The sequence below is a fragment of the Vombatus ursinus genome, unplaced genomic scaffold (assembly GCF_900497805.2).
Source record: "Vombatus ursinus unplaced genomic scaffold, bare-nosed wombat genome assembly UNPS02014825.1, whole genome shotgun sequence".
Lineage (NCBI taxonomy): Eukaryota > Metazoa > Chordata > Mammalia > Diprotodontia > Vombatidae > Vombatus > Vombatus ursinus.
Window position 1 is genome coordinate 1404310 of NW_020954603.1, and position 27313 is coordinate 1431622.

Here is a 27313-nt window from a genome sequence, read left to right on the forward strand (position 1 = left end):
CCACTGACTGAATCCAAATGGTTCCCTGGGTACCTTTCCAAACTGGGTGTGTCCTGCTGAAAGCCTGAGGAGAGAGCAACGAGTACCTGCTGGAAATTCTCTCTTGGGCTTTTCCTGCCCAGGCCTGGGACCGTGGAGGGTGACGGAGCGGCCTTGCTGCTCTCTTTCTCGGGGTGCTGGATCTAGTAGGAGGAAGGGAAGAGATGAGAAGCCATGCCTGAGGCCTCCGCAGGGGGACCAGTGGGGAGAGAGCACCCCTATCCATCAGGCCCAGGCCCTGGCTGAGGCCTCCAAAGGGCCCAGAACACAAGGAGCCCATGTCCTCTCCCTCTCCTCTCTGGTCAAACAGGGCAGTGTGCCCGGCCTTATGCCAGATGCTGGGGATACAGGGACAAGAGTCCCTGCCCTCGAGGAGCTCACAGACGCCAAGCTCTCCCATGGTCTCCACCTTCTATGTTTCTGCTTACACCAGAAAAACCATCGAGGACTTGGAGTCAGGAGAAGCCGGGTTCAAACCCTGCTTCAACACCTGGCCACGATAAGCCCCGACCTCCTCATCTACAAAATGCGGGGGCCGTCCTCTGGCTCAGAATCGAGGATCCTGTGGCCATTTTCTGTATCTCCGTCTCCATCTCACATTGCTGCTGAATTCTGAGCCCCTTTTAAATCCTACCTCGAAAGCTGCCCACCCTGTGCAGCCATGGAGAGGACACCTCCTGCCCCCCAGGGCTGCCCAACATAAGCTGGAGGCTCACAGGAGCAGGCACTGGAGTCCCCCTTTTCCCTCACTCCTGCCTCCTCTTGGGCCTCACCTCAGGCTCTGTCTACACCTAGGACTGAGTCACTGTTTGTTGTTCCCGGAGCAGTGTCATCATCATCATCACTGCTTAACCTCCGTCCCCTGAAAGTGCCATGTCCCCACTGACTGTCTATCCTGGAACCACCTGGAAAGCTCTGTGTCCCTTGGCTGCAAGTGGAGTTTTCTACACGGATTCTACCACCTCCCTCTGCCCCCTTTCCCAGCCCAGGCCTGGAAGACACCCCCCTCTGAAGCCCTGGCACCTTGGAGAACCACCCCCATCCCTTCATTCTTCATGGCTGGGCAAAATGAGGGATTCCAGCCGCAGCACACACACACACACAAGGCCTTCCTCGCTGGTGGCCAGGCAGGTCGAAGACAGACTTAATTATAACAAAATGCTACCAGTAGCAGCAAATTGGATCCTGAAAGCTCTAACTCTCTTTTAAGCATTCATTTTGCCTCAGCCTTGATAATGAGCAGAAGAAATGACTGAGGGAGGGGCCTTAGAGGGGCCGGGTGTTGAGGTGGTGGCCGAGGCCCCCAGGATGCCCCTCCAAATAGGGTCCTTCGGGGGAACAAAAGAACCAGTCACTTTAATTCTTCTGCAAGGGAAGAACGGGTGGTCCCATCAGGGCAAGTCCCTTTTGGGCACCTCCCTTCGTGCCAAGGGCCCCCCATCCATGAACCTACTCCAAGGGAGAGAGAAGTTGTGTGTCAGCGGCCTCCCTCCCATTGGATCTGCAGTGACTTGAGCAGGAGAGGCAGGGGAGGGGCAGCAAGTGCTGGGAGGCGAGGGCCTGGGTGATTCTAGGCTGGGCAGTGCAGTGGCAGAGTGCTGGGCCTGGAGGTAGGAAGACCTGAGTTCATATATAGCCTCAGACACCTTCCAGCAAGTCACTTCATTGCTGTCTGCCTCGGTTTCCTCAACTGTAAAATGGGGATAATGACCACACCTGCGTCCCAGGAGCTCATCTTTGTAAAGCACTTAGTACGGTGCCTGGCACACACATCAGATGTGAAATAAGTGCTCACTGCCTCTCTCCCTCCTCACTCTGACATTCTATGCTTGTCCTTTGGACCATCCTTCCATCCTCTCTTCCTATACACACATACACACACACACACACACACACACACACACACACACACACACACACACACACACTCCCCCCCCACCCCATTTTCACCTGTTTTTCCTATGATTTTAACACTTACTAACTTTCTGATCCTGGCTAGGTCACAGTCTGAGGCTAGCTCTGAGCCTCAGTTTTAGCATCTACAAAATGGGCATGATAACCCTCTTCAGCCTGTAAGGACAGCATTTTGTAAACCCTGTCACTTCCTAGACACACGCCGTTTCTCAGCACCAAGACTGAGTTCCTGGAGCTCTAGAGGCCCACTCCATCTGCCTCTCCTCTGGCACCAACACAGAGCTGGTCCCTGCCCCCGACTCCCTGCTCCATGCAGCATCACCCAGGAAGGCGATGACTCCGGGACAGGGTGACACCAGGCCAGCCGTGTATGCCTTCCTGTGGCTGCTCTTTCCCTCTCCTCCTATCCTCGGTGTGTTATCTACACTTGCTGTGATCCCACCTATGGACGCCTGCTCTACAGGGTTTAATCATTAATAATTCAACCCACATTCCAGTGTATGCTCTGCGCAGACACTGAGGCGCTGGAGAACATGGTTTGCTTTTGGAAGAAGGTGGATGTCACAGGACTTTTTTTGGTGAAAGGCTGCTCTGAAGGCAGGCAGGCTGGCTGACACGGGGACTGGCCTGGATGGCCGGGTGGGCGCCTCTGGCCTGGGGTAGGGTTTCCTTACCATCTCCCTCTGGAGGGCCTCGATGGTCTTCTTGTGTTCGTCAACTGTCTTCTGCACGGCCTCCACAGCAAGACGGACGCTGTTTAAGGTGCTCCCGATGGAGGCCACGCTCTGAGGAGAAAAGCACAGCGAGTGTGGCTGCAGACACAGAAGGAACCCCGCCGAGACCCTGGCATTCTGCTGCACACAGATGGCAGGAAACCATGCGCATCGAGCGACGTCTCGGGCAGCAGCAGGGACCGAGGGCTTTTTTCGAGGAAACACAAACTCAGCTGTATGACCTTGGGAGGTCACTTCTTCCTCTAGAAATGAAGAGCTCAGGTTCTAAGGCTCCTTCGTGCTGCTCTAAAGCTATGACGCCAGGTTATCAATTTGGAATCAATCACTACTCAAGGCCAGGTGCTGCCTGAGGACCGGCGTCATCACGGGCAGCCAGATGGACAGAACTTGGACTGATACTGCCTGTGCTCTCTGCAGAAGGGACATCTCACACCTTCGGTGGTCCTCGCCCTGCACCTAGAGAGGAAGTCCAATCAGGCCATGTCCATCCTTGCCTGTGCCAGCCCTGGCTGGGGCTGGGGATGGGCTCCAGCACCCACCCCTAAAGGAGGCCTGTGCCAAGGAGTCAGGGAAGAGAAAAGTGCCACCTTGGCAGGTGAATTTTGCTTATTTATTAAATTGGTGACAATCATGTACAAAATATGTGGCTAGCCAACTGGGGGACAGCACAGTGCAAATGCTCAGGGTCTAGAGTCAAGAAAGCCCCAGTTTAAATCCAGCCCCAGCCACTTCCAGCTGTGTGACCCCTGGCAAGTCAATTGACCTCCGGGTGCCTCAGTTTTACCCCATCTATAAAATGGGGATCATAAACAGCACATACTTCACAGGGCTATCGTGAGAATAAATGCAGATACTATTTGTAAAGTGATTTGCAAACCTCAATGTGCTATATAAATGCTAGCTTTTGTGATGACGATGATGTTACAGCCTAGCTGAGAATTTTAACAGGGGTTGGTGACTGTCAGCTTGTGGCTGATTTTGTTGCAGGTGTTGTTCAGTTGTTTCAGTCCAGTCTGACTCTTCCCGATCCCATTTGGGGTTTTCTTGGCAAAGGTACTGGAGTGGTTTGCCATTTCCTTCTCCAGCTCATTTTACAGATGAGGAAACTAAGGCAAACTAAGGGTGAAGTGACTTGCCCAGGGTTACACAGCTTGTAAGTGTCTGAGGCCAGATTTGAACTCAGGGAGATGAGTCTTCCCTGATTAAAGATAAAGGTTCCAGAGTGAGGTCTGTTAAAACGACATCTATGGGCCACGTCCTACTTTACGACTCAGCTTATTGGCTTAGCACCGTCAATGCACAGGTCTGTAGGAAGTGTCTCCCTGCTGGGGTCCTGAGGCCGCATGGCTCCAGACATACAAGCACATCTCAGAAACCTCTCTGGGCCCGGCTCTCATGCCTCAGTGACCCAGCCTTCATTCTGAGTGGCTGGAGAGCAAGCCTGCAGGTTCCCTACTCTTGCTTTCCTGGTGCTTAACGAAGAGGGTAGCGGAGGGGTTAGACAGACGTTTTAGTCATGAATGAATTGGAGTTTCATGGACTTGAATTCATCCACAGGTACCTCATTCATCTTCGTCTACATAGGGCCACTCAGTCATTTATTAAGTGCCTGTGTGTGCCAGGCACTCTGCCAAGCATTGAGTATACAAAAAAAGTCCCTGCTCTCAGGGATCTCACAGTCTACTATCAGGGGAGACAACGTGTAAACTATGGGTCAGTGAGCTCTAGAGTGGATAACCTGGGGATCAGAGAACATTATCAATGCTTTGGTCCGGCCCCCTCATTTGAGAGGAAATAGGCCTTGCCCATGGCCACCCAAAGTCCAGGATACTGCCCTTGTGGGCTTACAAATAAAAGCTGGGATCTAGGAAACATTTCACAACTTTTTAATCCAGTTGATTCAAATATTTACTGAGCCTCTATTTGGTGAATGAGGCCACCCTGTGAGGGCTGGCATAGAGGAGCAGAGTGCGGACAGGAATGCCTCGGTCTGATGGGTTAACTCCACCTGTCTCCACCATGCCTCAACTCCTGCTACTCCGTGGCCAGGACGAACTCTGCGGGCTCTCAGAGATGTATGTCTGTTTGGCACCCAAATCTCAGACCAGTATGGGCATGTGATGAGTGGTGTGTGAATGCCCCTAGAAAGCCATGCAAGTGATTTTCTGGGCAAAATGGTCTGTGACATGTTCTTTTCACTTGTATCTGCATTCAGGGGCTCTGATCTACCATTTGGGAAAACGCCAAAAAGCTTCTGTCTGTCAGAATGTAAATGACTATTAGGGCAAAGATCAGAGAAGGCAGAAGGCCAAGCAGCTCTAATCTTTGTTCTGGGAGGGAATGGCCGCCCCCACTTCCTGCTCCTTGTCTTTCTCTACCATTTCTGGTTCTCATCCTTAGGGGACTCAGTTCCCTCCTTGGTCTGCCATTCGAGGCCTCCCAACTCACTGCCTTCCCATTTAGCCTGCTTCACCATGACCCCAAACTGCCTGGCAGCTTCAAGTTCTCTGTGCCTTAGGGAGACAAGACCATGTACTGGAGGGAGCACTGCATTTGGAGCGAGAGGACCTGGGTTTCAAGCCTAGGCTCTACCCAATCACTACCTAGGCGACCGTGGCCAGGGCACTTCACCACTCAGCCTCAGTCTCCTTATCTGTAAAATGAAGCAGTTGGACTGGACTAGCAGCCTCTAAAGGAGCCCATGTTGTTCCCCAATCCCGGAGCGTATCCCACCTCTCTTTTAAGTCTCATTCGGCCGCCACTTCCTCAAGAAGCTTTCTCTGTCCCCCTCAGCCCTCACACAGGCCCCCGTCCACTGTGCACATACATAGATGGTCGGGTCCCACTGGGGCAAAGAACAAATCTTGTGTTCAAACACACACTGCTCAAAGCTATAATTATATGTAAACTCTGGTGACTGGTTGCAGCAGGAAAGATGTCGTGTGACCAGAATAACAAGGTAGGGCCTAGAGTGGCCCACGCTGCGTCATGGCTCCTGCCTGGCCCCCACCCCCTTGCAGATCCTAGACCGTGTCTCTCCACCTCCCCAGCCCCCAGCGGTGCCAAAGGGTCTGCAGAACTGAGCTAGTGAGGGTCAGGGAGCAGGTGGAGCCATGGCCAAGCCCTGGACACTGGGCACGGGGTCAGCCGAGTGTCTTTACCCCGCAGCACTCAGGGGAAATTATATTGCTACCATTTTCTGGAAGATCAAGGAATGGAGGGAGGCCTCCCCGGTGTGCGTTTGGGTGGCTTTCAAATGGACAACCTGACAAACTCCTCAGTAAAGATGCCAGGGATCAGAAGCTCATCCCCCCCGTGGAGAAGGCTTTTGGATGACGGACACCCAGCAGACCCAAGGAGGTGGAGCCCTCAAGACCCAGGCTGAAGCTGTCTGCTGCCAATCAAGGCTGGAGCCAATGATACAAAAATCTTCCTATGACTCTCCTGAGCAGAGCTGGACTTCAAAGAAAACTGCAAGAGCCCAGTCTCCCTGAGAGAGAGATGCATGGTTGGAGCCCAGGTTTATAGCGCTTACCTTCTGAAGGCCCTCAACAGTGGCAGGCAGGCTAATCAAATCTGAAGCTGATTTGATGTTGGCTTTGAGGTGGTTCACTGTGGAAGTCAACAAAGCAATCTGAAAAAAGATGGAAAAGCACGCTTTGGAAAATACGATCCTCTTTTCAACAACTGTGGCTTCAGGCACCACGTGCCTGCCCCTGTGGGGCACTGGCCCCCTGCCCTGCCCTGCCCGAGGGTCTGTAGAGGCCCAGCACCACACCCGACCTCGCCCAAGGCTGTGGGCATGTCAGACTCCCCCATGGTCCTTGAGCAGAAAGATGCTGCGGGCCTTCACAACGGAACCTCCAGGCAATCTGGAGGGGACTGTCTGGGCATCGAATCACACTCAGGCTACTTATGATCTGTGTGTGTGTGATGTCCAGGTGGTCCAAGTGGCAATCACACTCTGCAGGAAGACCTGTGGAGGACCCTGGAAATCTGAGGGAATGGGAGCTTGGGGATCTCACCCTGCTGATAGCACCTGCCAGCTCAAACAAATGTGCTGCGGCAGACCCCCAGGGAGCTCCCAGACTTGTGAGCTCAGCGTTTACAAGACAAGGAACCCATTAAAACAGGTGCTGGATTCAAAATAAAAGGCAGCAAAGAGAAAAGGGGACAGCGTCAAGTCCTTGGCCCTCATCAGACCCCATCTGGAGGATGGAGTTCAGTTCCTGGCCCCCATTTCAGAAAAGACAGTGACAAACTAGAATCAAAGCAGAGGAGCGATCCCTGGACACCTTACTTACTAAGGAATGAGGAGCCCACGTGAAAACTGTTGTCATGGGGGAGAAGCATCCATCTTGCCCTAAGTGGCCTCAACTGGCTGAACTAGGAGAAAAGGTGAGAGCGGCCAAGAGGTGAACTGAGATCTGATTACAGAGAAACTACTGTCAGAGCTGAGTCTGCCCCTCCCAGCTCCTGGCTCTGGCCAGGCCGTCACCATACTTCTGCCCACTCAGGCCTACACTTCACAATCACCCTGGACTGCTCCTTCTCCCTCACCTCTCCCACACGTCCCGCCCCTGGACTCTCTGCCCACACGGCCAGCAGGCCGTTCAGGTCCTGGCCCCTCTCCCCTGGACAATTACAACAGCCTCCCGGTTGGTCCACATCACTCCTCTGCTCCAATCTCCCCCCTCTGCCTCATTACCCATTATTCTCCTTCACACCCTTTCCAGGTTAGCCAACAGGCCCCCTGCTGTTCCTCCCACAAGACTCCACTGCCTTCGCTGCCTGGAGTGTTCTTCCTCCTCACCCCCAGAGAGCTGAGTGCAAATGCAATTTCTTTCTTTTGTTTTTGTTTTTTTGATGAGGCAATGGGGGTAAGTGACTTGCCCAGGGTCACACAGCTAGTGAGTATTGTGTGTCTGAGGCCGGATTTGAACTTGGGTCCTCCTGACTCCAAGGCTGGAGCTCTATCCACTGCACCGCCTAGCTGCCCCTACAAATGCTATTTCTACTAAGTGAAGCCCTTCTTGCTTCCACCCCGCTGCTGGTGCCCCCCCTAAAATTACCTCATATATATATGCATGCTGCCTCCCCCTACAGAATGGAAGCTCCTTAAGGGGAGGGCCTATTTTTTCCCCCTTTGTTTCCCCAGCACACCTGGCCAAATGACTGGTTCAGCATTTAATAAAAATCTATTGATTGATTTGTGTATTAGAGAGGATTCTTGAGGTAGCATGGTGAAGTGAGCTGAAGATGGATTCAGAAAGACTTGGGTTCAAATCCTACCTCTGACACTTTTAGCTGTGTGGCTCTGGGAAAGTCACTCTGAGCCTTTATTTCCTCATCTGTAAAATGGGGTTCATAACAGCCCCTCCCTCCCAGGGTTGTAGGAGAAGTGAGGAGCTAAGGCCGGCCTTTATCATTTCTGATTTCCTTTGCCTTCTCAGGTCTTACTGAGCAGACTCAGAAGCTGCATTTGGGGCTCTGCAGAGGCCTGTCCTGGAGGGCTGGAGCCCAGGCCCAGGCTGTTTCCTTAGTTCTTTCTTCTGGTGTGTTCTACCTGCTGGCAGGTAACCCTGGCACCTCACTACCAGGCTATCCCCGTAACTGGAAGGAGAAGGTGCTGCTGCTAAGACCTGCAGGCAGGTTATATTGGTTATGTATTGATTAGATGCTTCCAGAAGCAATGCTCCTGCCTCTGCACTGGCATAAGCCAAATTCTGCAATGGGAAAGTCTCACCTGAGCCCAGCTCTGATGTGCCATGGGCTCCCTACCTTGCCCCTTGCTTCTGTCCTCTCCCACACGCTAGGATACAAACAATGCATCTTATTGTAGTGATGGCAACTCCCCCCAAAGAATTTATTGAGCACCTATTTTGTACCCAGCCCTGTGCTGGGACCCTGAAGATACAGGAGGAAGAGACATGGACAGTCCCTGGTCTCAGGCTGTGAGGGAGGGAATCTATAACACACAAGGAATAATTTTGCCCTCAGCGGGGCAGGGCTGACTCTATGCACAAGGGAGGCCAGACAAAGTACAAGTGCAGATACCACAATGATTATGCAGCCCCACTGCAGATTAGAAGGAAGAAAAAAACCTAATGAGCTAGGAAGACTTGAGTGAACTTCGAAGAAGGAACGGGGCTGGTGAGAAGGGGATCCGTGCCAAGGAGAACCCACTGAGTGATCCGAAGCAGCAGAAAGGGCGCCAACAAGGAAGGAGAGAACGCCATCACTCCAACACCGGCCCATCCTGGGGCAGCTGCTTCCTCCAGAGAGCTTCGTTCCTGAGGAGATCTGTGGCCAGTGAGTGAGGCACACCCGGCCTCGAGGGCCAAGAGGGGCATGGAGGGACCACTCGCTCAGGCCCTGGAGTGGAACAGGAAGCAGGCCAGCAGAGGCATGTGGAAGGCTCGTGGCATCCTGGGGAATGGCGCAGGTGCTATCACCTCCACCAAATGGAGTGCAGCTGCCGGGCAGGTCTGCCACTCGCTAGCTGTAGGCAACCCGTTAGCCTCTGGCATGGCTCCCAGGTCAGCAGATCCCCCGAGGGCTTGCCACCAAGTAAACGAGAGCCTTGGAAGGAGCTCCCAAAGCCACGAAATTTAACCTGGACGCCAGTTACGGGGAGCACACTGGTGTCTTCTGGTTGGGGTAGGGGTTGGGAAGCAGGCCTGGAGGGCCCAACAGCTCCATGAATGGAAGGGTCTAAAAAGTGGAGCTCATTGAAAACATTTAAAGAAGGCAGGATCCCATAGCCTGAGCCCAAGGATGAGTCAGCCCGAGTTGCTTAAAATAAAACTGCTGCGCACATTATGAGACAACTTGATGAGCAGGAGTGAAAATAGCCACCGTGGGCGATCCCTTGCTAATATGTCATCGCTCATTGTACACTGCAAGCTGTTTTTTCTGCTTCTGCTCTGGAGAGGAAGCAAAGCCCTTCTGACCCAGAAAGCCCAAAGGGGCCGGAGCCCAAGAGTCGGTGCCTTTCACTGCTTGGGAGGCTTAGAAATGGTCACGAATGTGGACAACACCACCGAGCTGACCTCGGGGGACAGACTGCATATTGTGGAAGAGGCCTCAGACAGCCTGCAGTCCAGGAGTCTTAAACTAAATGTTTTTTGATCACTGTATTTCTCCTTGTGATCCTATTTGTTTTACTCGTGAAAAACATGATTTGGAGGAGTCCATAGGCTTCACCAAGATACCAAAGGGGAGTTTGTGGTGGAGAAAAGGTGAAAAACTCCTAGATTTAGTCCTAGCCCCTCGTTTTATAGATGAGGAAACTCAGGCCCAGAAAGGCAGAGTCATTGGTCCAAGGTCCCATGGGCAGAAAGCAAAAAAGCCAGGATACAAATGCAGATGGTGTGACTCCAAACCAGCCTTCGTCCCCCTCCATTCCCAAACCTTGAATGTGAGGGGAGCACAGGGGGAGGGATGGGAAAAGAAGGTCCTGCAGAAAACCAGGAGAGGCTTCAGGGTTGAGGGAACCAGTGTGAAGGCTCTGGGGACAACGTGAGACCCTGCCCTAGAACAGCACTGGCTGCTCTGACCCGTGGCTCTTGTCCGGGGCCCCTCAGGCTCCTTCCCCTCTCAGCTCCAGCCTGGCCTTGGGACCAGAATCGAGGCTTCCTCTGCAGCATGCTGGCCTCAAGAGTGGGTCTGTTTGAGGTCAAAGAAGAGCGGGCTTGGGACTGTCCTCTCCTCACTTCACAGGGAAGTCCTGGGACACAGAGGGATTTTTCAACATGAGGCAGAACCGGCCAGGGGCTAAGCTGGCTCTGTAACCAGGTCCTGGTGCCTGGGAAGCTGAGAAGGTCCTCCCTGAAGCTTGGCTGAGATCTGAGTTTCCCTCCTGATCATTCCTCTTCCAAATGACAATCTCAGGGGAGAGCAGCAGAAGGGGGAGGGGGCAGATAACAGGGAAGGTGCTTCCCCTTCAGGTACTTCATTCCTAGCCTGGGCCCCCGGGCCTGTCACAGTGCCCAAATGGCAGATTCTGATCAGCTCTGGGGGCACCAAACAAACCCAAGTTATTCTCCTTTCCTTTTTTTTTTTTCCTCTTTGGTGAGGCAATTGGGGTTAAGCGACTTGCCGAGGGTCATATAGCTAGTAAGCGTCAAGTATCTGAGGCTGGATTTGAACTCAGGTCCTCCTGAGCTGCCCCAACAAACCCAAGTTAAACAGAACTGGGTGCTTCTTTTCTTACTCAGTGAGTTGTGAGCAAGTGAGCTCTGCCTGGTCCTCAAACCTGGGGGTGACCCTGGGCAGTGCATTCTCAGGCCTCTCTCCAACCCTGTGGGCCGGAGGGAACCCAGCAGCCCCTGCTGCCTGACTAAAGCTGCTGGCTCTGCGTTACGCCCTCAGGTACAAGGTGCCAGCCCCCTCCAAAGAAACAAATTGAAGAGGATTGCCCTCCCCCTAGCCTGGATGCAGCACTGCAGCTTGGTGGGAGGGGACGCAGGGCAGAGCAGCTTCAGCTGCATGTGAGCCCAACGTTTTAATGTTGCATGCCAGAACCACTGCGTCTCTGAGCTGGAAGGCAACTCAGAGACCGGCTTGTCCAGGCTGGGACCCTGAGGCTATTTGGGTAAAAGGCAGTTTTGGAAGTCCGTGCAACAGAATAAGTTATCATTAATATAAGGTCTGTCCCTAGTATTCAATATCTGCAGGGCATCTATCATTTTAATGATTTACTTTTATTTGGTAATTAAATTTCTCCAGGAAAGCACCTAGAACTCAAGAGCTTCTAAATCCCAGTAAGACGTTTGGAGAGCAGACCATCCTGCTCTTTGGTAAAATCCTAGAAAATACACGAACACTGATCTCAGAACACAAATCCTGGTAAATCTAGGAAGAGTTGAGCAGTGTGCAAATGCCCTTTTAGTTTGTTATTTCATCCTTTGGATTTGGCTATCTTGTTCTGAACAGGACGCTTGTTTCTGTGACCCTGGGGGGGGGGGTCCCACCTCAGGGCGGCATTTCAGGCACTGGCCCTTTGGGGGGGAGGGGCGCCTTTTGGCACCGACCACATCCCTCCATGCCTTGGAAGGATACTTCTGTCTTTGTCCTCAGACAAAAGTGACTGGCAAATTAGGACAAGGACACAGCTACTTCAGGCTGATGGCTTGCTTCTGCTAACTGACCCAGGTTAAGTCGGATGACCACATAACTTAATTTCATCTGCATTTGCTGAATCATCCAGATAAGAGGCTGTCTCTGCAGTCTGGGCCTTTTCTTAAGCTATGGGGAGGGAGCTCTAGAGCAGTGGAACCACCCCCCTTCTACCTGTTTAGTCATTTCTGTGATGTTTATCCAGACTTTGCTCAAGCCCAGGTCTCCAGATTCAATCTTCTCCAGTTGCTTTTGTTTTCGGAGGAGGTCTTCATTTAGTTTGGGGATCTCTTGGAATGAGCTTTTCTGATTAGATTCCACTAAAACCAAAAATAAGAAGGATCAGCAACAGCAGCCAGTAATCCCTGTGACCCAAAGATGAGTGAACGTCAGATGACCTAAGCAGGGGGGAGCTGGGGGGCACAAGCAAATCAAACATGGGCTGAGGAGCACCTCCTATCCCCTTACAGGAAGGAGGGGGAAGGGTGGCTGGGGGTTCTGGTCTCAGCTCTGCCACCTCCTCCCTGGAGGCTCTTGGTCCACATACACTCTCTCTCAGAGCCCCAATTTTCGGAAGTGTTAAATAGGGATAATCTTGGCCCTGCCTACCTTACAGGACCTGTAGGGATCTGATCCAATGAGATAATATCTGTAGTAGCACCTTGTGTGCCCCAAAGTGCAATACAAATGTTAGCTGGAAATAGTTCAATCCTCTAGGCCTTCAAATGTGCACTATTAACATTGAGTGTTTTATACCACACTGTCCTCAGGCTCAGGACAAAGGTAGGGAGAGTCATCACTTTACCACATGACTTAGCTAAACCTTTCCAATCTTTTCCTCTCTAAGATCTTAGGCCTCCACTGTAATCGGCCTGTTCACCAGCCACACTGGCCCATAAGCAAGGAGGGGGCTGAGAACTCTGACCAGCTCAAAGATGATTTGAGTCTGGCTGGGGTAAGGGTTTATCTTGGGCATCAGGTCATTGAGAGACGCGTAGGGCAATTTGCAGGGCCTTTGCTTTGGGAGTTATAAGGCCAAAGTCCTCTCTGTTGATCTGTTCATAGAGGATGTGGGGCCCCAATAACCTACAAAATGAAGACAGGCTATGAGCTGTACTTGTACTGCTGGTCACTTTACTTCTGCTTGATTAAAGCTCTTTATAAAAAAGAAGAGACTGCTATCTACCTGAATACCAGCCTAGAGCTCAAAATGGAAGGAGGGGGAGGAAGAGGAGGAGGGAGAGAGACAGGGAAGGAGAGATGCACAGACACACTAGCTAATGCGTGGTTTGATGCTTTGGCTCTTTTAAGAGACCTTCAGTATGCACTGGGTCAGCACCAGTGAGCTCTGGAGGACCCATATCATTTCTACAACTTTAAGTGACAATTTTCTACCCAAACAGCCCTCAAAATAGTTAAGACAAATGAAACACACACATCCACACCCCTCCATACACCAGCGCTGCTTGCGTGTTCATTACTATATATTAACTCTTAACAAACTGCTATAAAGAGCCAGCCATTAATATACTTTGAGGAAACATCTCCCCAAATCTTCATAGGAAGATGAAGCAAACTGTTAGGTAGTGTGACGAATGAAAAACCTGAGAGACAGAGTTTCTGGGTAATTAATAATCAATTTATTAATTAGGCTAGTTAGTAATCAATAAATTGGTGGTCAGTGGTTTCTCTCAGTCACCAAAGACTCCTAATGGAGATACTGAATACTTTCAATATTTTTTTGAAAAGAAATGCTCCTGATAGGAAAAATCAAACCTGATTGGTGGACATTTAAATGAAGAGGGGGACTAAAAATGTTCACCTCTTCCTGCTGAGAATGTAGCTTGATCATGAGACTCAGCAGCCTCGAGCAATCCACACACAGAAATCCACCTCTACCCAGACCACTCTGGTTGGTTTTCTCCTCCATGAGCTCGGTCACCCTAAACTCCAATGGTGGGTGCAAGGACATGGGCTTATTCCCTAAGGGCAAGAATTCACCTAGATTATATTCTGTTTACACATCAAACAGAAGTAAGGTCTCCTAGTTGGGTGGGGTCTTGCCCAAGACCGAGGAGCATGTCCCCAGAGGTTTAGGGCAATATCCTCTATCAGTCATGCCCTTCAGAGAACTGACTGACTGACCTCCAGGGGCTGGTCCCTGAATGAGGAAATAAAAGGTCTGGATCCTAATCAATAATGAGTTATTAATATAATGGAAAATAACAATTTCTCTCAGTAGAGAAGGGAGTCGAAAGTATTCAGGGAAGCTAAATAAAGCACTATAAAAAGAAAGGTAAGGGGGGTAAGAGAAGGGTGGGTATACCCCTACATTTCACCACCAGCATCCTTTAACAAGCTACATCAGGTGAGGGCTCCACACAGCCAGATCAGTGCAGCAGAAAAGGACTGGGCTAGCAGCTGAGAGTGGGAGCCTTGGCCAGCTCTGGCATGAAGCAGCTGTTTCTTTAGGCAAGCCATGTTCCCCGACCCCGGCTGAATTTTGGTTCCTCATCTGTAAAATGCAGGTCCTGAGTGTTATGAATGCTAAGGTTCCTTCCACCTCAGAGAAGCAGATTGCTCACATTTGTCACCTTAAACCAATGCAGTTAGCCGTTAAACAGATTAAGCTCTGACTGTGTGCCAAGCATTGGGCTATGTGTTGGGGACACAAAGTCAAAAGAAAACCATTCTCCACCCCCAGGAGCTCACCCTCCATAGAGGTATCTGTGTACACCCAATCAATACAAGGTACGAGTCCCTGGCAGTGGGGCAGGAGTAGGGGAGGGCATATCCAAGATCAGAACAGGGTTCGTGGTGTGTATTTCAGTTACAGATAAAAAACTATGGCCCAAACACGAGATTCCTAATCTTGTGCCCCAAACGTCTAAATCATGCCAAATCCCAATGAAAAGGATGGCAGTGTGAAGTCTATCAGACAAGTCTCCCTCCTCTACGTTAATCCAGGCTGTGTTCCTGCCCCAGTGGTGCCCCGGCTATCTAAGATGGGCTCATAGGATCCTGGTTTAGAACCAGGAGGGATCTCAGCAGACACTGAGTCCAACCTCCTCATCTGACGGGTGGATGGAAGTGATGTGCTCAAGGTAACAAAGGAGTCAGCATAAGAGATAAGATGTAAGCCCAAGGCCATTGGCTCTTTCCCTTGTCCAATGCTGCCCACTTTGAGAAGGTTATCTACTGAATTAGATAAATAATTGGGCATAGCATCAAAAACCAGCCAGACACGCAGGCAGAGGTAACCGATGGGCTAAGAAGGAGTCTCCAGGCTGGCTTGGTGAGTGCTAGCGAGACCATGCTGATCCTGATCCCGAGGTGGCATGGGGTTTTCCATGGGCCAATGACATTCTCTTCTGGGGCCATGACAGAGCCAGCCTCCCAATCACAGAATCTGAGAATGGGAAGGGACCTCAGTGGCCTTCTATTTCACGCTGAACCCCCTAAGAACCCCCACTAGAACGTGCTGGCCACGGGGACATCCGGCCTCCCCAGGGGGGCTCTTCCGCTTCTGGACAGCTCTCCCCCTCTCCAACCTGCAGCGCCCCGCTGCTCCTGGTCCTGCCCGACTCCTCTTCCGCAGGTCAGCTCTTTGGATACTTGCACAGTTATAATGCCCCTTAAGTCAGCTCTCCTCTAAGCCAAATGCCCCAATCCTCATACGTCACAGACTCAGGGCCCTTCACCAGCCTGTTTGCCCATATATGGAAATGCTCCAGCTTGTCAGTGTTCTTAAACAATGGTTCCCAGACCTCAATATAATCCTGCAATGACATATGTTTAGGACAGAGGACAGAGAGACATCCACTTCAGTGTTCCTGGGAGCTCCACCTGCCTTAATGCAGCTCAAGGTGGCGTTGGCTCTTTTGGCTGCCACATCCTCCTGATGATACGTGTTGAGCTTAAAATCCACTGAAACCCCCAGATTGTTTTCAGAACAATCTCTGTCTATCCATGCCTCTCCTACCTTATACTTGTGAGGTTGATTTCAGTACTCAAGTGCACGTCTTTACATTTATCCCCACAACATTTCATCTTACTGGATTTAGGGGGAGGTTCTAAGGCCTATCAAAGTCATTCTGGATCCTGACCCAGTCATCCAGTGGGTTTGTTAGCTGCCCCTCCCAGCTGTGAGTCACCTGCCAGTCTGAGGAGCAGGCCACCCAGGCCTTTATCCCAGTCATTGATAAAAATAAGGCAGCACAGGTTCCAAAACAGGTCCCTGGAGTGCTCCACTAGAGAACACCTGCTGTGTGCACAATGACTCATTAATGACTGTTCTTTGAGCACAGACACCTAACCAGTTCCGAACCCATCTGACTCAATTACCTAATCACTATCTCTCCATCTTCTTTACCAGAAGAGTGAGAGACAACCAGAGGAGTCACCCCAGTTTCAGGATCTCCAGGGAAGGGGTGATAAGGAGCTGAGCTAGACCCTGTATCCCTGCTCAGAACCGTGGCAGGGCCTGCGCCCCAGAGGATGGTGGCCAGGCAGGGCCCCTTCAGCGTGCTCTCCCAAGGAAGAGGGGCCAGCACAGGCACTCTGGTTAAATAAACAGGAGGAAGTGTAACAAACAGCTCCCAATGACTAATTCATGAGCTTTCAACACCAAAAGCACCTCATGCAACATTGATGACTTGGCTGCAGGGAAGATTCCCAGCTGCCCACTGGTACCCACCAATGATCCCTGTACACACTGGGGAAACACGTGATTCAGGGGCTCTTTAAGGCAAACATCCACACCCTGGTGTCTGGGTAAATACCATTCAAGAGAATACTCCAGGAAGCCCCATACTGGCCCTTCTCTGTGGTCTGTCTTCTCACTGGCACACGCCTCCAATCATCCAGGGCCTGCTGGGGAGGCCCTGGGGAGGTAGATGCTGAGGGATCCCGAGGACTGAGTGCTGTCCTGCCTGATGAGGAGCTGAGAGAAGGCATCGCTGCCCAAGGAAGCTCCCCATTTCAGACCTCCTTGCCTCTCCTGTGACATCTGTAAACAGGGCCTGGCTTCTATAGGCCCTGCCTCATTTTGTCCTAATAAAGAGTCAGCAGTGAGCCCTGCAGTGAGGAGTGAAGTGACCACGGAGGGACAGAGGCAGGGCTTAAACCCAGGTCTCTGCCATGAAAGCTCTGCCTAAAATCCCACTATCTAGAAGAGGTCTTTCTTCAGTCTCCTTCATGCTGGTGCCTTCCCTCTACTGACTGTCCAACTTAGGCTGTCCATCACTTATTTGTACATGGCTGTTTGCATCAGACTGTGAGCTCCCCAAGAGCAGGGCCCATGTTCTGCCTTTCTTTGTAGCCCCAGCACTTCGCATGGTGCTGGGCACACAGCAGGCACTTAATATATGATTACTGATTTTTTAATGGTACGTGGACAGGGAGAGGCTTTGGCTTCTTAGAAAGTCCTCTTTGAATAGGACAAACAGTTCCTCTTACTTAGGACCCACAGCCAAAAGTCTGTTTTGACATTTATTGAAGCTGGTTTAAAATGAAAAGCAAATGTTTTAAAGAAGATTGTTTAAGTCCAAGGAAGGGGTACAGAATAGTGATCGGCAAGTTTTTTGGAACCTTGAACTCTTGGCTGACTGGCCCATCATAAGCTCTGATCATCCTCTCCCTTCTCCTCTGGTTTATGTCAACAGTCACTGATGAGGTGCCTACTGTGTGCAAGGCAGCATGTGAGGCCTGACAGAAGTAGAGGAAAGAAGCTCCAGGTGGTGCCTGATCTGGAAGCTCTGGCTACGAAGTCACTGCAGACTCCAAAGCTTCTCAATTCACTTCCTTACCATCCCAGGGCAACTGACTTCTTAGGTAGACAAAGTGAAGGCTGGTGTTCTTCCCTTCCTCACCTCCAAGAAGGGGAAACGACCAAAGGATGAATGTACTCCCTTACAAACATCAAATGCTGGCAGAGATGACTTCAGCAATGTCTGCCACTTCCCCAGTACATCCCCATCTCATACTAAAGGCCACAAGGCTGTAAGAAGGTCAAGGCACAAGGTGTCTCTGGTGGTTATAAAGCACAAGCCAAATCAAGCTTTTCCTCCATCAGAGTCCTCCCTAATGCCTCACCAGGGCACAGAGGTGCCCAGAACTCTAACGGGCATGCTGGCAGGGGCAATGGGCCAGGCCCTACTGCACTAAAACATCTGGGCCCTGCAGATAAGCTCAGTCTGGAGCACGGCTCTGATCAACTACCTCATTAATCTATTTGTACAGAAGCACAAAAACGCTACAATTAGAAGGGAAGTAAAAACTACCTTCTGCCTCCATGCAATCATGGTCCCCCTAAGCTCCAAAAAACACACCCTGCAGCTGGGATTAGGATTCACACTGCTGGACTGAAGCGCACCAGAACCACTACCAGTTGGTCATAATACTCCACTTGGCAAAGTGTCCTGGACAGGGGCTAAAAGGGAAAATTAACTCAAACATAAATCCCACTCCATCATAAACTGATTCTATGTAGAGATAAAGAGAATGGGTCAGACGGATACACAGGCTCCCAAGAGAACAGGTACAGGTCCCCTAAGCCCCTCACCTGAGTAAGGTCTCAGAACCATGGGCAGCATTCTCTTCTTCTCCAAGGAAAGTCCCTTAGAAGTTTAATTAAGGGCTAGCTATTCTTGGGACAGACTGGGAGCCTGAATGATTGTGGACAGCAAAAAGAGAAAAGAGCCTGGGCTAGAAGCACCCTGTGATGGCAGGACCCAATAGCCATGGGATGGGAAGGCAGGAGGCATTTCCTTCTGATCCCTGGTGCCAAGGATCTCAGATTACAGACAAGCTTGGCTTCGTGGTTTCCTTCTACAAGGATGTTGTCAGGGGTAGTTAACTTGTTTATCAATCAGTCACAACAACTGACCAGCTCACAACATGAACAACTAGCTTTAAATACTGTCTTACAGGTTTAGGGTTGCCAAGAAGACATTTCTAGACTATCAGGCAATAAGCTAAGTACTATTTTTAAGGGAAGCTGCTCTACAAAGTTGCAGGTTGATGTAAAAGGAGAATCACAGGAAAAGGCACAAAAACCTATTACAGCAGAGGCAAAGAAGGGAGGGAGATAAGCATTGTTTGAACTTTACTCTCATCAGATTTGGCTCAAGAAGGGGATAACATAATCAATTAGGTATAGAAATCTGACATGCCCTATAGGCAGTAGGAGGGAAAAGGGGAAAGAAAAGGGAGGGGCCTAATAGAAGGGAGGTGGGACTGAGGGAGGTGGTGGCCAGAAGCAAAACATTAGTGAGGAGGAAAAAAGAGAAAGGAGAAAGAAAAGCATAAACAGGTGGGAAAAAGGATGGAGAGAAAGACACAGATAATAATCATAATTGTGAATGTGATATACAAATGTAATGGAATACTACTGTGCTATAAGAAATGATGAACAGGCAGACTTCAGATAAACCTGGAAAGACTTGTATGAATTGATGCTGAGTGAAGTGAGCAGAACCAGGAGAATGTTGTCCACAATAACAGCCACATTGAGTGATGACTGACTTTGATAGATTTAACCTCTCTCAACAATACAAGGATCTAAGACATCTCCAAAAGCCTCATGGAGGAAAATGCTATCCACAACCAAAGAAAGAACTATGGAGTTTGAATGCAGATCATGGCATACTATTTGCTATTTTTTTCTTCTGTTGTGTTTTGTTTCCTCTTTCTGGTGGTTCCATCTATTAGCTCTAATTCTTACTTACAACATCACTAATGTGAAAATACGTTTAATAGGAATGTATATGTATAGCCTATATTAGATCGCGTGCTGTCTTGGGAAGGAAGGGGGAGAAAAATTTAAAACTCTAAAGCTTATGGAAGTGATTGTTGATAAACTAAAATAAATTAATTTTAGAAATTAAAAAAAAAAGAAAGAAAAAAAAAGAAGAAAGGTCCTCGACAAGGGACTCTTCCGAGGGGGGCTGGAGGCCCAACTGTGGAGGCTGCAAGTCCCCAGTCACTTGAGATCTTTAACTCAGGACAGTCACTGAGGGGATATTCTGGCAAAGTCAAGGCTGAGCTGTCCCTCTGAGCCTTCTAGGATTCTATGAAGCTAAGGCTTTCGAGAGATCGGGAGTGGCTCCAAAGTCCACTGACAGGCTGCCTTCCTCACTGGAGGAGGGCTGCCTCTCTCTCCTCAGCCAGGCAGGCCCTGAATTCCCCTCCCGTGGGAGGGCCAGTGTGGACAAGGCCCAGTTGTGCCCCCTCTGAAGCTCTTGCGGGCACTGCTGTCCCTTCAGCACCTACCAGCGCCTCAATAAATAAACAAGTAATGAAATGAATTGTTTTACAATACAATAAGCTCCTTACTTTTGGAAATATCCTGTTAACATTCACAGGTAGTAAGGTTAATTACAACTTGTAAAAGACTACCATGAATAAAAGGACAACCTAGAAAGGGTGGGAGGAGGGTGGGAAGGTATGTGGATGGGGGTTGACCTAATTAACCAAACTCACTGGCCCCAGCCATGAAGATGCTGGCAAATGCCTTTCCTTCTTTGGCCCATGAAACTTATTTGTTTTAAAAAGTTTTCTTGTTCACACACACATACACACAATGCTGTCATTCATGGCCTAATCTCCATTTCCACCCAACAGAATGTTCTCTTATAATAAACACAGGAAAGTAGAGCAAACACATTGACCAGACTGGCAGCATATGCTTCCTTCTGCACCCACAGGCAAACACCTAGCAACCACTAGCACTTTTAGGATCCTTCTTCTCTCACACTGGATCCCTTGAAAAGTTCTGAAAGGTTCTATGGCCTGTGTTTCTCTGGATTCTCTTGTGGGGCTCAAAGCAACAGAAGGTCATTCACAGTTACCTCAAAGATCCCTGGAAGGTTGGTAACAAGAATAAGAATCGACCTTACTGCTGCCCCTTTATAGGCAGGGAAAGTGAAGGTGTAGTTTAGTTACCTTCATGGTAAGAGCTGAGAGCAGGCTGAGAGATCAGAGGTCATCTAGTCCAGTTCCCTCATGTAACAGATGAGGAAACCAAGGTCCAGAAGAAGCCAGGCACTGAGCCGGGGCCTCGGCTTCCTTCCCCTGCTGGTTCTTAGCCCTGAGGCTTGTTCTCTCCTCACCCTTCCTCCCACTACGCTTAGCCGGTCTCTCTGTTGTAGTCTCCCCGTTCTCCTGGGATGCTTTAGGGGGCACTGAGGGGACCCTGGGGTTTGGGACCAGACAAGCCCCAGGGGGTCAGGTGAGCCTCCAAGGGATGGTTCTGTTAGGGGCCCAAACGGTTCCTTTAGGTGTCTGAGGTGCGGCAGACAGGGGAGGCGGGACCCTTGCTCTAAGACCCCAGCTGGCACGCACAGTCTCAATCACAGTGGGCAGCCCATAGCAGGGAATCGGTCTGGGCTTTGCCCGGCGGCTGCTGCCCCCTCCTCCCAGGGAGGGACCCCCACTCACGGATTCTGAACTGATCCTTGAGGCCGTCCAGGTCCTCCTTGAGGGCCACCTGCATCCACACTAGGCCCACACACGCCACCACGCACGCCGCCAGGATCACGAAGGTGCACAGGGGGTAGCAGACCTTGCAGCAGCGGAAATAGTCTCCTCTGCAAACAAACCGCAGACCGGCCGTGAGCCCCCGACCCAGGGTCTGGGGGAGGAAGGGCAACCTAAAGAGCTTCGGGGCCGTTTGAGGAAGGACAAGAGGCGCCTTTGCCAAGGTGGGGGGCCCGAGACCTGGTTCAAATCGTGCCTCGCTACGTGACCCGGGGTTTCCTCGGACCCATGGCAGCTCCTGGTTTCCCACCGCTGTGCCTTTGCACCGGCTGTCCCTCATGCCTGGGATGCCTCCCCCACCCACCCGCCTGGGAGACCCTCGCTTTGCCGGGCCGAGGTGGTGGGGGGGTCTGCCGTGGGTCCCGACCCGGGCCGCCCCTCCCCCTCCCGCACCCCCGCTGCGCGGCGCCCTCTCCCACCTGGCGAAGCGCGCGCGGGCGCCTCCCCCTCCTCCGCCGCCGCGCTCGTCCTCCTCGTCGTCGTCGTCGTCGTCGTCGTCCTCGTCCTCCGAGCTGGACGCGGAGCCCGAGGCGGGCGGCTCGGTGCGCAGCAGCCGGTGGCCCGCGGCGCCTTTCCAGGCCCGGCGGCTGCGGCGGCTGCGGCCGCGCCCGTCGCCGGGGCCCAGGCCGATGAGCGCGTTCAGCTCCTTGCGCTTCTTCATCTTCTTGGGCGGCGTGAGGGGGCCGCCCGGGGCCGAGCAGCAGCCGCCGGGCTCCAGCGCGGCCCGGCTGAGGGGACGCGGGGGGATGGCGCGGACGGGCGGGGGCTCCGCGGGCCGCTCAGCCGCTCCGCTCCCTCGGCGCCTCCGGCTCCGACTCCGGCTCCGGCTCCGGCTCCGGCTCCGACTCGGCCTCGGGCGGCCACGGGCTCCGCTCCCGGCCCATGGCCACGGTCCGGCCCGGTCCCGACGCCCCTCCCCCAGGGCCGCGGCCGCCCGACGCGCCTGCCAGCAACGCGCGCTCCTATTGGCCGCCTCCAGTGACGTCGGCAGGGGCGCGAGCGTGTGGGCGGGGCCTCCTTAAAGGGCCCGCGGGGCCTCCTCCCGAGCGGGACGCTCGGAGCTGGCTGCTGCAGCGAAGGGAGAAGGGAATAAACGTTTGTAGCGCCTACTACGTGCCGGGCACCGCGCTAAGCGCTTGGAGAGCCTAACACCCTAATTCCAGGGCTGGAAGAGGCCACTGACCACACCCCTCTCCCGTGGTACAGATGGGGAAACTGAGGCCCACTTGCCCAAAATCAGGAATCCACAGGGTAGAGCTGGAAGCGACGCCAGAGTCCAGTCCGTGTAGCAGTTGGGGAAATGAGACCGGATTGGTAAAGCTACTCCCCAAAGACACACAGCTAGGAAGGGGCGACACGGATGGGACTCCCAATCCAGTGCTTTTTTCCCTGTGCCAACCTGCCAAGCTTGCAGTCCCGAACTCAGCAGAGTGACTTGGCTATGTGACCTTAGCCAAGTCTGGGCTGCCTCAGTTTCCACCTCTTCACAGAGAGAGGCAGGTGCTCTAAATGAGGCAGCAGGTCTGTTGGCCAGCATTTTATGAAGTTCTTGTGTGCACCGTGCCCGGCACTGGGGTGGACCCCCTGGGATACAGAGGAAGGCAAAAACATTCCCTGCCGCCTACCAAGGAGTCCTTGGGATGGACACGTAAGCTTATACAGAGTAGATGGAAAGTCCCGTGAAAGATGAGGTACTTGTGAGGAAGGATGCTTTTGTCATTTTTACTAGTAGCCCTCAGAGCCTGGCACGGGGCCTGGCACAGAGGAAACCTTGTTTGATTCGTCTTATGGGTGAAAGCAACCAGCCCAGAGAGGGGAAGGGAAAGCCGAGGTCACAGAGCTGGGAAGAGAACCCAGCTGTCCTCACTCCCAGCCTGGAACAGCGATGCCCTTCTGAATCCCTGGGACTACTTCATTTCAATGCTTTCTTGATAATTTCTTTTTCAGAACTGGCTGGATTTATCGGAGGTCAGGGAGTGAACTGAGTAGGAAAAAAGAATGCAGGGTGTGCTGGGGAAGGAAACCAGTTATTATCTCTGTGGTGGTTTCCCTGGTGACACAGAACAGGACAGAAATGCTGGTTGGTTTAGGCAGCCCAGGACCCAAGCAAGCACTCTGCAGTGACAGAGCCTAGGGATGACTGTTCTCTAAGAACCAGCCCTGCCCAGGGAGGAGAGAAGTGGAAGGGGATCAGGAGTTTGGCTGGATGGCTCCCCAAGGCAGCCACCTACCTTATAGTTGGGCTGTGATCTGCCATGGTGAGGGGAGGGTATGTACCATCCAAGTCACATGTCCTCAGAGTTTTGTTGTTGCTGTTTTTGTGGTCATGATTATGTCTCAGGGAAGCAGGAAATGCTAAGTATGAAAATAAAACCAGATGTGTTTTGGGGGGGCTCAGAGGGGTCTGAGGCAGAGTCAGATTCAGCTCCTCACTTTCTCTTCTGTCCCCAGCCCTGACTAGCATGACTGCCATGACCTCACCTTCAGTGGAGCTGGGGAGCGATGCCAAGGCACACCAGAGAGTGAACCTAACACTCACCCTAGGATGGCGCTCAGGCATCATCCCAGTAAGTTTTAGGACCTGGTCAGGAAAGTAGCTTAGCCAGGAGGATGCCAGCCAGGTAAAGGTCATGCAGTCAGTCTCTGGGCCAGAGGCTCATGGTATCTCAGGGACACAAGCCAGCCCCAGCCTGAGCCATCACCCTTTCCAAAGACTGATCCTTCAGCCCGGGCAGGCAGAAGCTGCCCACGTATCACAGGGAGGAGGGCAGTGGGAACCAGCCCTTACTGCATTGTACACATGCACATTGCCTTCTTGAGGGCAGTGACCATTTCCTCCTAGCCTTCGTATGGCCAAGCTCAACGCAGTGCCCAGGCAGTAAGTAGATTTTAACAAGTGCTTGTGGCTTGTTTAATTGTTAAATATCATCCTATCCAGTGGCTCCATTTTACTAAAGTGTAAACTGAAGCCCAGGGATTTGCCCCGGGTCTTGTGTATTGAGAAGGCCAGCTGGGAATCAAACCAAAGGTTCTCTGCCAGATCCAGGTGTTAACAAAGCTGGGTCACCAGCCTGACCTACTGCCCGCAGGTGGTGAGGACTGCAGACCCATGGGTGGACTCAGGCCCTGAATTCCAGGCAGCCTGGCCCCTGGTCACAGCCTCCCTGGGCCTCACATCCCTCTTTCTCCAACACTGACCGACTGCTTACCCCACCCACCAGGAGGAATGTGACTTTCCCCCTGGGCACAGGTCCAGGCAGCATCACCAGCCTGACCCAGCTACCACCCCAGCTGCCAGCAGGTCTGTTGGGAAAACATCCTGCCAAAGGCTTGAGTCCATTCTGGACATTGCCCACTCTGCTTCTGATCTTGTTTCTCTGCATTCTCCTTTTACTGCCCTGTCATAAACTCTTTAGAAGCACGGTCCTACAGAATTTTATTCTAGAGACCCAGTCTGTAATCTTTGACTGCTGAACTGTGGGAGGGGCCATGAGAGAGGACTGCACGTCATTTCTTTATTTTTAGTTTTTAACATTTACTTCCACAAGACTTTGATTTCCAAATTTTCACCCCATCTTGCCCCTGCCCCCACCCCAAGATGGCATGCATTCTGAATACCCTTTCCCCTAGTCTGCCCTCCCTTCTATCTCTCCCCCCGCTTTCCCTTCTATTTTCCTGTAGGGCAGGATAGATCTCTGTACCTCATTTCCTGTATTTCTTATTTCCCAGTTGCATGTGAAAACATTTTTCTAAACATGTGTTTTTAAAACTTTGGGCTCCAAATTTTCTCCCCTCCTCCCTCCCCACCCACCCTCATTGAAAAGGTAAGCAACTCAATATAGGCTATACATGTGCAATAATGCAAAACACTTCCATAGTAGACATGCTGTGAAAAACTAACTATATTTCCCTTAATCCTATCCTGCCCCCCATTTATTCTACTCTTTCTTTTGACCCTGTCCTTCCTCAGAAGTATTTGCTTCTGATTACTCCCTTTCCCAATCTGCCCTCCTCTCTATCATCCCCCTACTCTCTTGTCCCCTTCCCCTCCTATTTTCCTGTAGGGTAAGACAGATTTCTATACCCAATTGAGTGTGTATGTTATTCCCTCCTTAAGTCAAATCCCATGAGAACAAGATTCACTCATTCCCTCTCACCTTCCCCCGCTTCCCCTCCACTGTAAGAGCCTTTTCTTTTCTGTTTTTTTTTTGTGAGATAATTTACCCCATTCTACCTTTCCCTTTCTCCTTCTCCTAGTATAATCCTCTCTCACCCCTTAATTTTATTCTCCAGATATGACCCCTTCATCTTCAACTCACCCTGTGCCCTCTATCTATCTATCTATCTATATATATATACATACATATAATTTTTTTCCCTCCAACTACCCTAATACTGACAAAGGTCTCATGAGTTACAAATATCATCTTTCCATGCAGGAGTGTAAACAGTTCAACCTTAATAAATCTCTTATGATTTCTCTTTCCTGTTTACCTCTTCATGTTCCACTTGAGTCTTGCATTGGAAAGTCAAATTTTCCATTCAGCTCTGGTCTTTTCATCAGGAGTGCTTGAAAGTCCTCTATTTCACTGAATGACCATTTTTTCCCCCTGAAGAATTATACTCAGTTTTGCTGGGTAGATGATTCTTGGTTGTAATCCTATCTCCTTTGCCCTCTGGAATATTATATTCCATGCCCTACAGTCCGTTAATGTAGAAGCTGCTAAATCTTGTGTTATCCTGATTGTGTTTCCACAATACTTGAATTGTTTATTTCTGGCTGCTTGCAATATCTTCTCTTTGACCTGGGAACTCTGGAATTTGGCTACAATATTCCTAGGAGTTTTCCTTTGGGGATCTCTTTCAGGAGGAGATAGGTGGATTCTTTCCATCTCTATTTTGCCCTCTGGTTCTAGAATATCAGGGCAGTTGGATAATTTCTTGAAAGATGATGTCTAGGCTCTTTGATCATGGCTTTCAGATAGTCCAATAATTTTTAGATTCTCTCTCCTGGATCTATTTTCCAGGTCAGTTGTTTTTCCAATGAGATATTTCACATTGTTTTCTAATTTTTCATTCTTTTGGATTTGTTTTACAGTGTCTTGATTTCTCATAAAGTCACTAGCTTCCAATTGCTCTATTCTAATTTTTAAGGAAGTATTTTCTTCAGTAATCTTTTGGACTTCCTTTTCCATTTGTCCATTTTACTCTTTAGGGCATTCTTCTCTTCATTGGCTTTTTGGACCTCTTTTGCCATTTGGGTTAGGCTATTTTTTAAGGTGTTATTTTCTTCAGTATTTTTTTGGGTCTCCTTTAGCAAGCTGTTGACCTATTTTTCATGATTTTCCTGCATCACTCTCATTTCTCTTCCCAGTTTTTCCTCTACGTCTCTTACTTGCTTCTCAAAATTCCTTTTGAGCTCTCCCAAGGCCTGGGACTGATTCATATTTTTCTTTGAAGTTTTGGATGTAGGAGCTTTGGCTTTGTTGTCTTCTTCTGGTTGTATGTTTTGATCTTCTTTGTCATCAAAGTAAGATAATATAGTCTGACTCTTTTTGCGCTGCTTACTCATGATCCCAGCCAATTACTTGAGTTTTAAACTCTTTGTTAGGGTAAGCGTCTGCTTCCAATGTGAAGAGTGTACTGTCCCAAGCTTCGGGGGTCTGTACAGCTGTTTTCAGAGGTACCTCTAGGGACCTGAAAAGTGTCAGTTCTTCCAGGGTGCTATGATAAGGGGCAAGGTGTTTTCTCTCCACCACCACAACAAGCTTCACCACACCAGCGCTCCTCCTCGCCCCAGGACCGCCCCTCAGAACTGTGACCCAGATCCAAGCACCAGTAAAGCAAGAGATTCCTGCCTCAGCCCTGGAAAAGAGATCCCTGCAATCCCCCTCTTATCAGCCACCAGATTTCCCCTCAGTCTGTGGGCTGGAAGCTCAGGAGGCAGCTGTGGCCTCGGGCTTGAGACT

The 27313-nt window shown here is 50.9% G+C and overlaps 1 protein-coding gene across 2 annotated transcripts in view; it reads right to left on the minus strand.

The window, feature by feature from the left end:
- The window catches only part of EFCAB14 (EF-hand calcium binding domain 14), a 37659-nt gene extending 15639 nt beyond the window's left edge, over positions 1–22020 (minus strand). For both annotated transcript variants that reach the window (XM_027837944.1, XM_027837943.1), the window contains exons 1-6: positions 21764–22020; positions 21246–21394; positions 11982–12127; positions 6223–6321; positions 2628–2738; positions 87–182 (exon numbers count right to left, since the gene is read on the minus strand). In XM_027837944.1, coding sequence (XP_027693745.1) covers positions 87–182; positions 2628–2738; positions 6223–6321; positions 11982–12127; positions 21246–21394; positions 21764–22005 — 843 coding nt within the window. In that variant the 5' untranslated portion in view covers positions 22006–22020. The remainder of the gene's footprint in view (positions 1–86; positions 183–2627; positions 2739–6222; positions 6322–11981; positions 12128–21245; positions 21395–21763) is intronic.
- Between the last annotated feature and the right edge of the window lie 5293 nt (positions 22021–27313).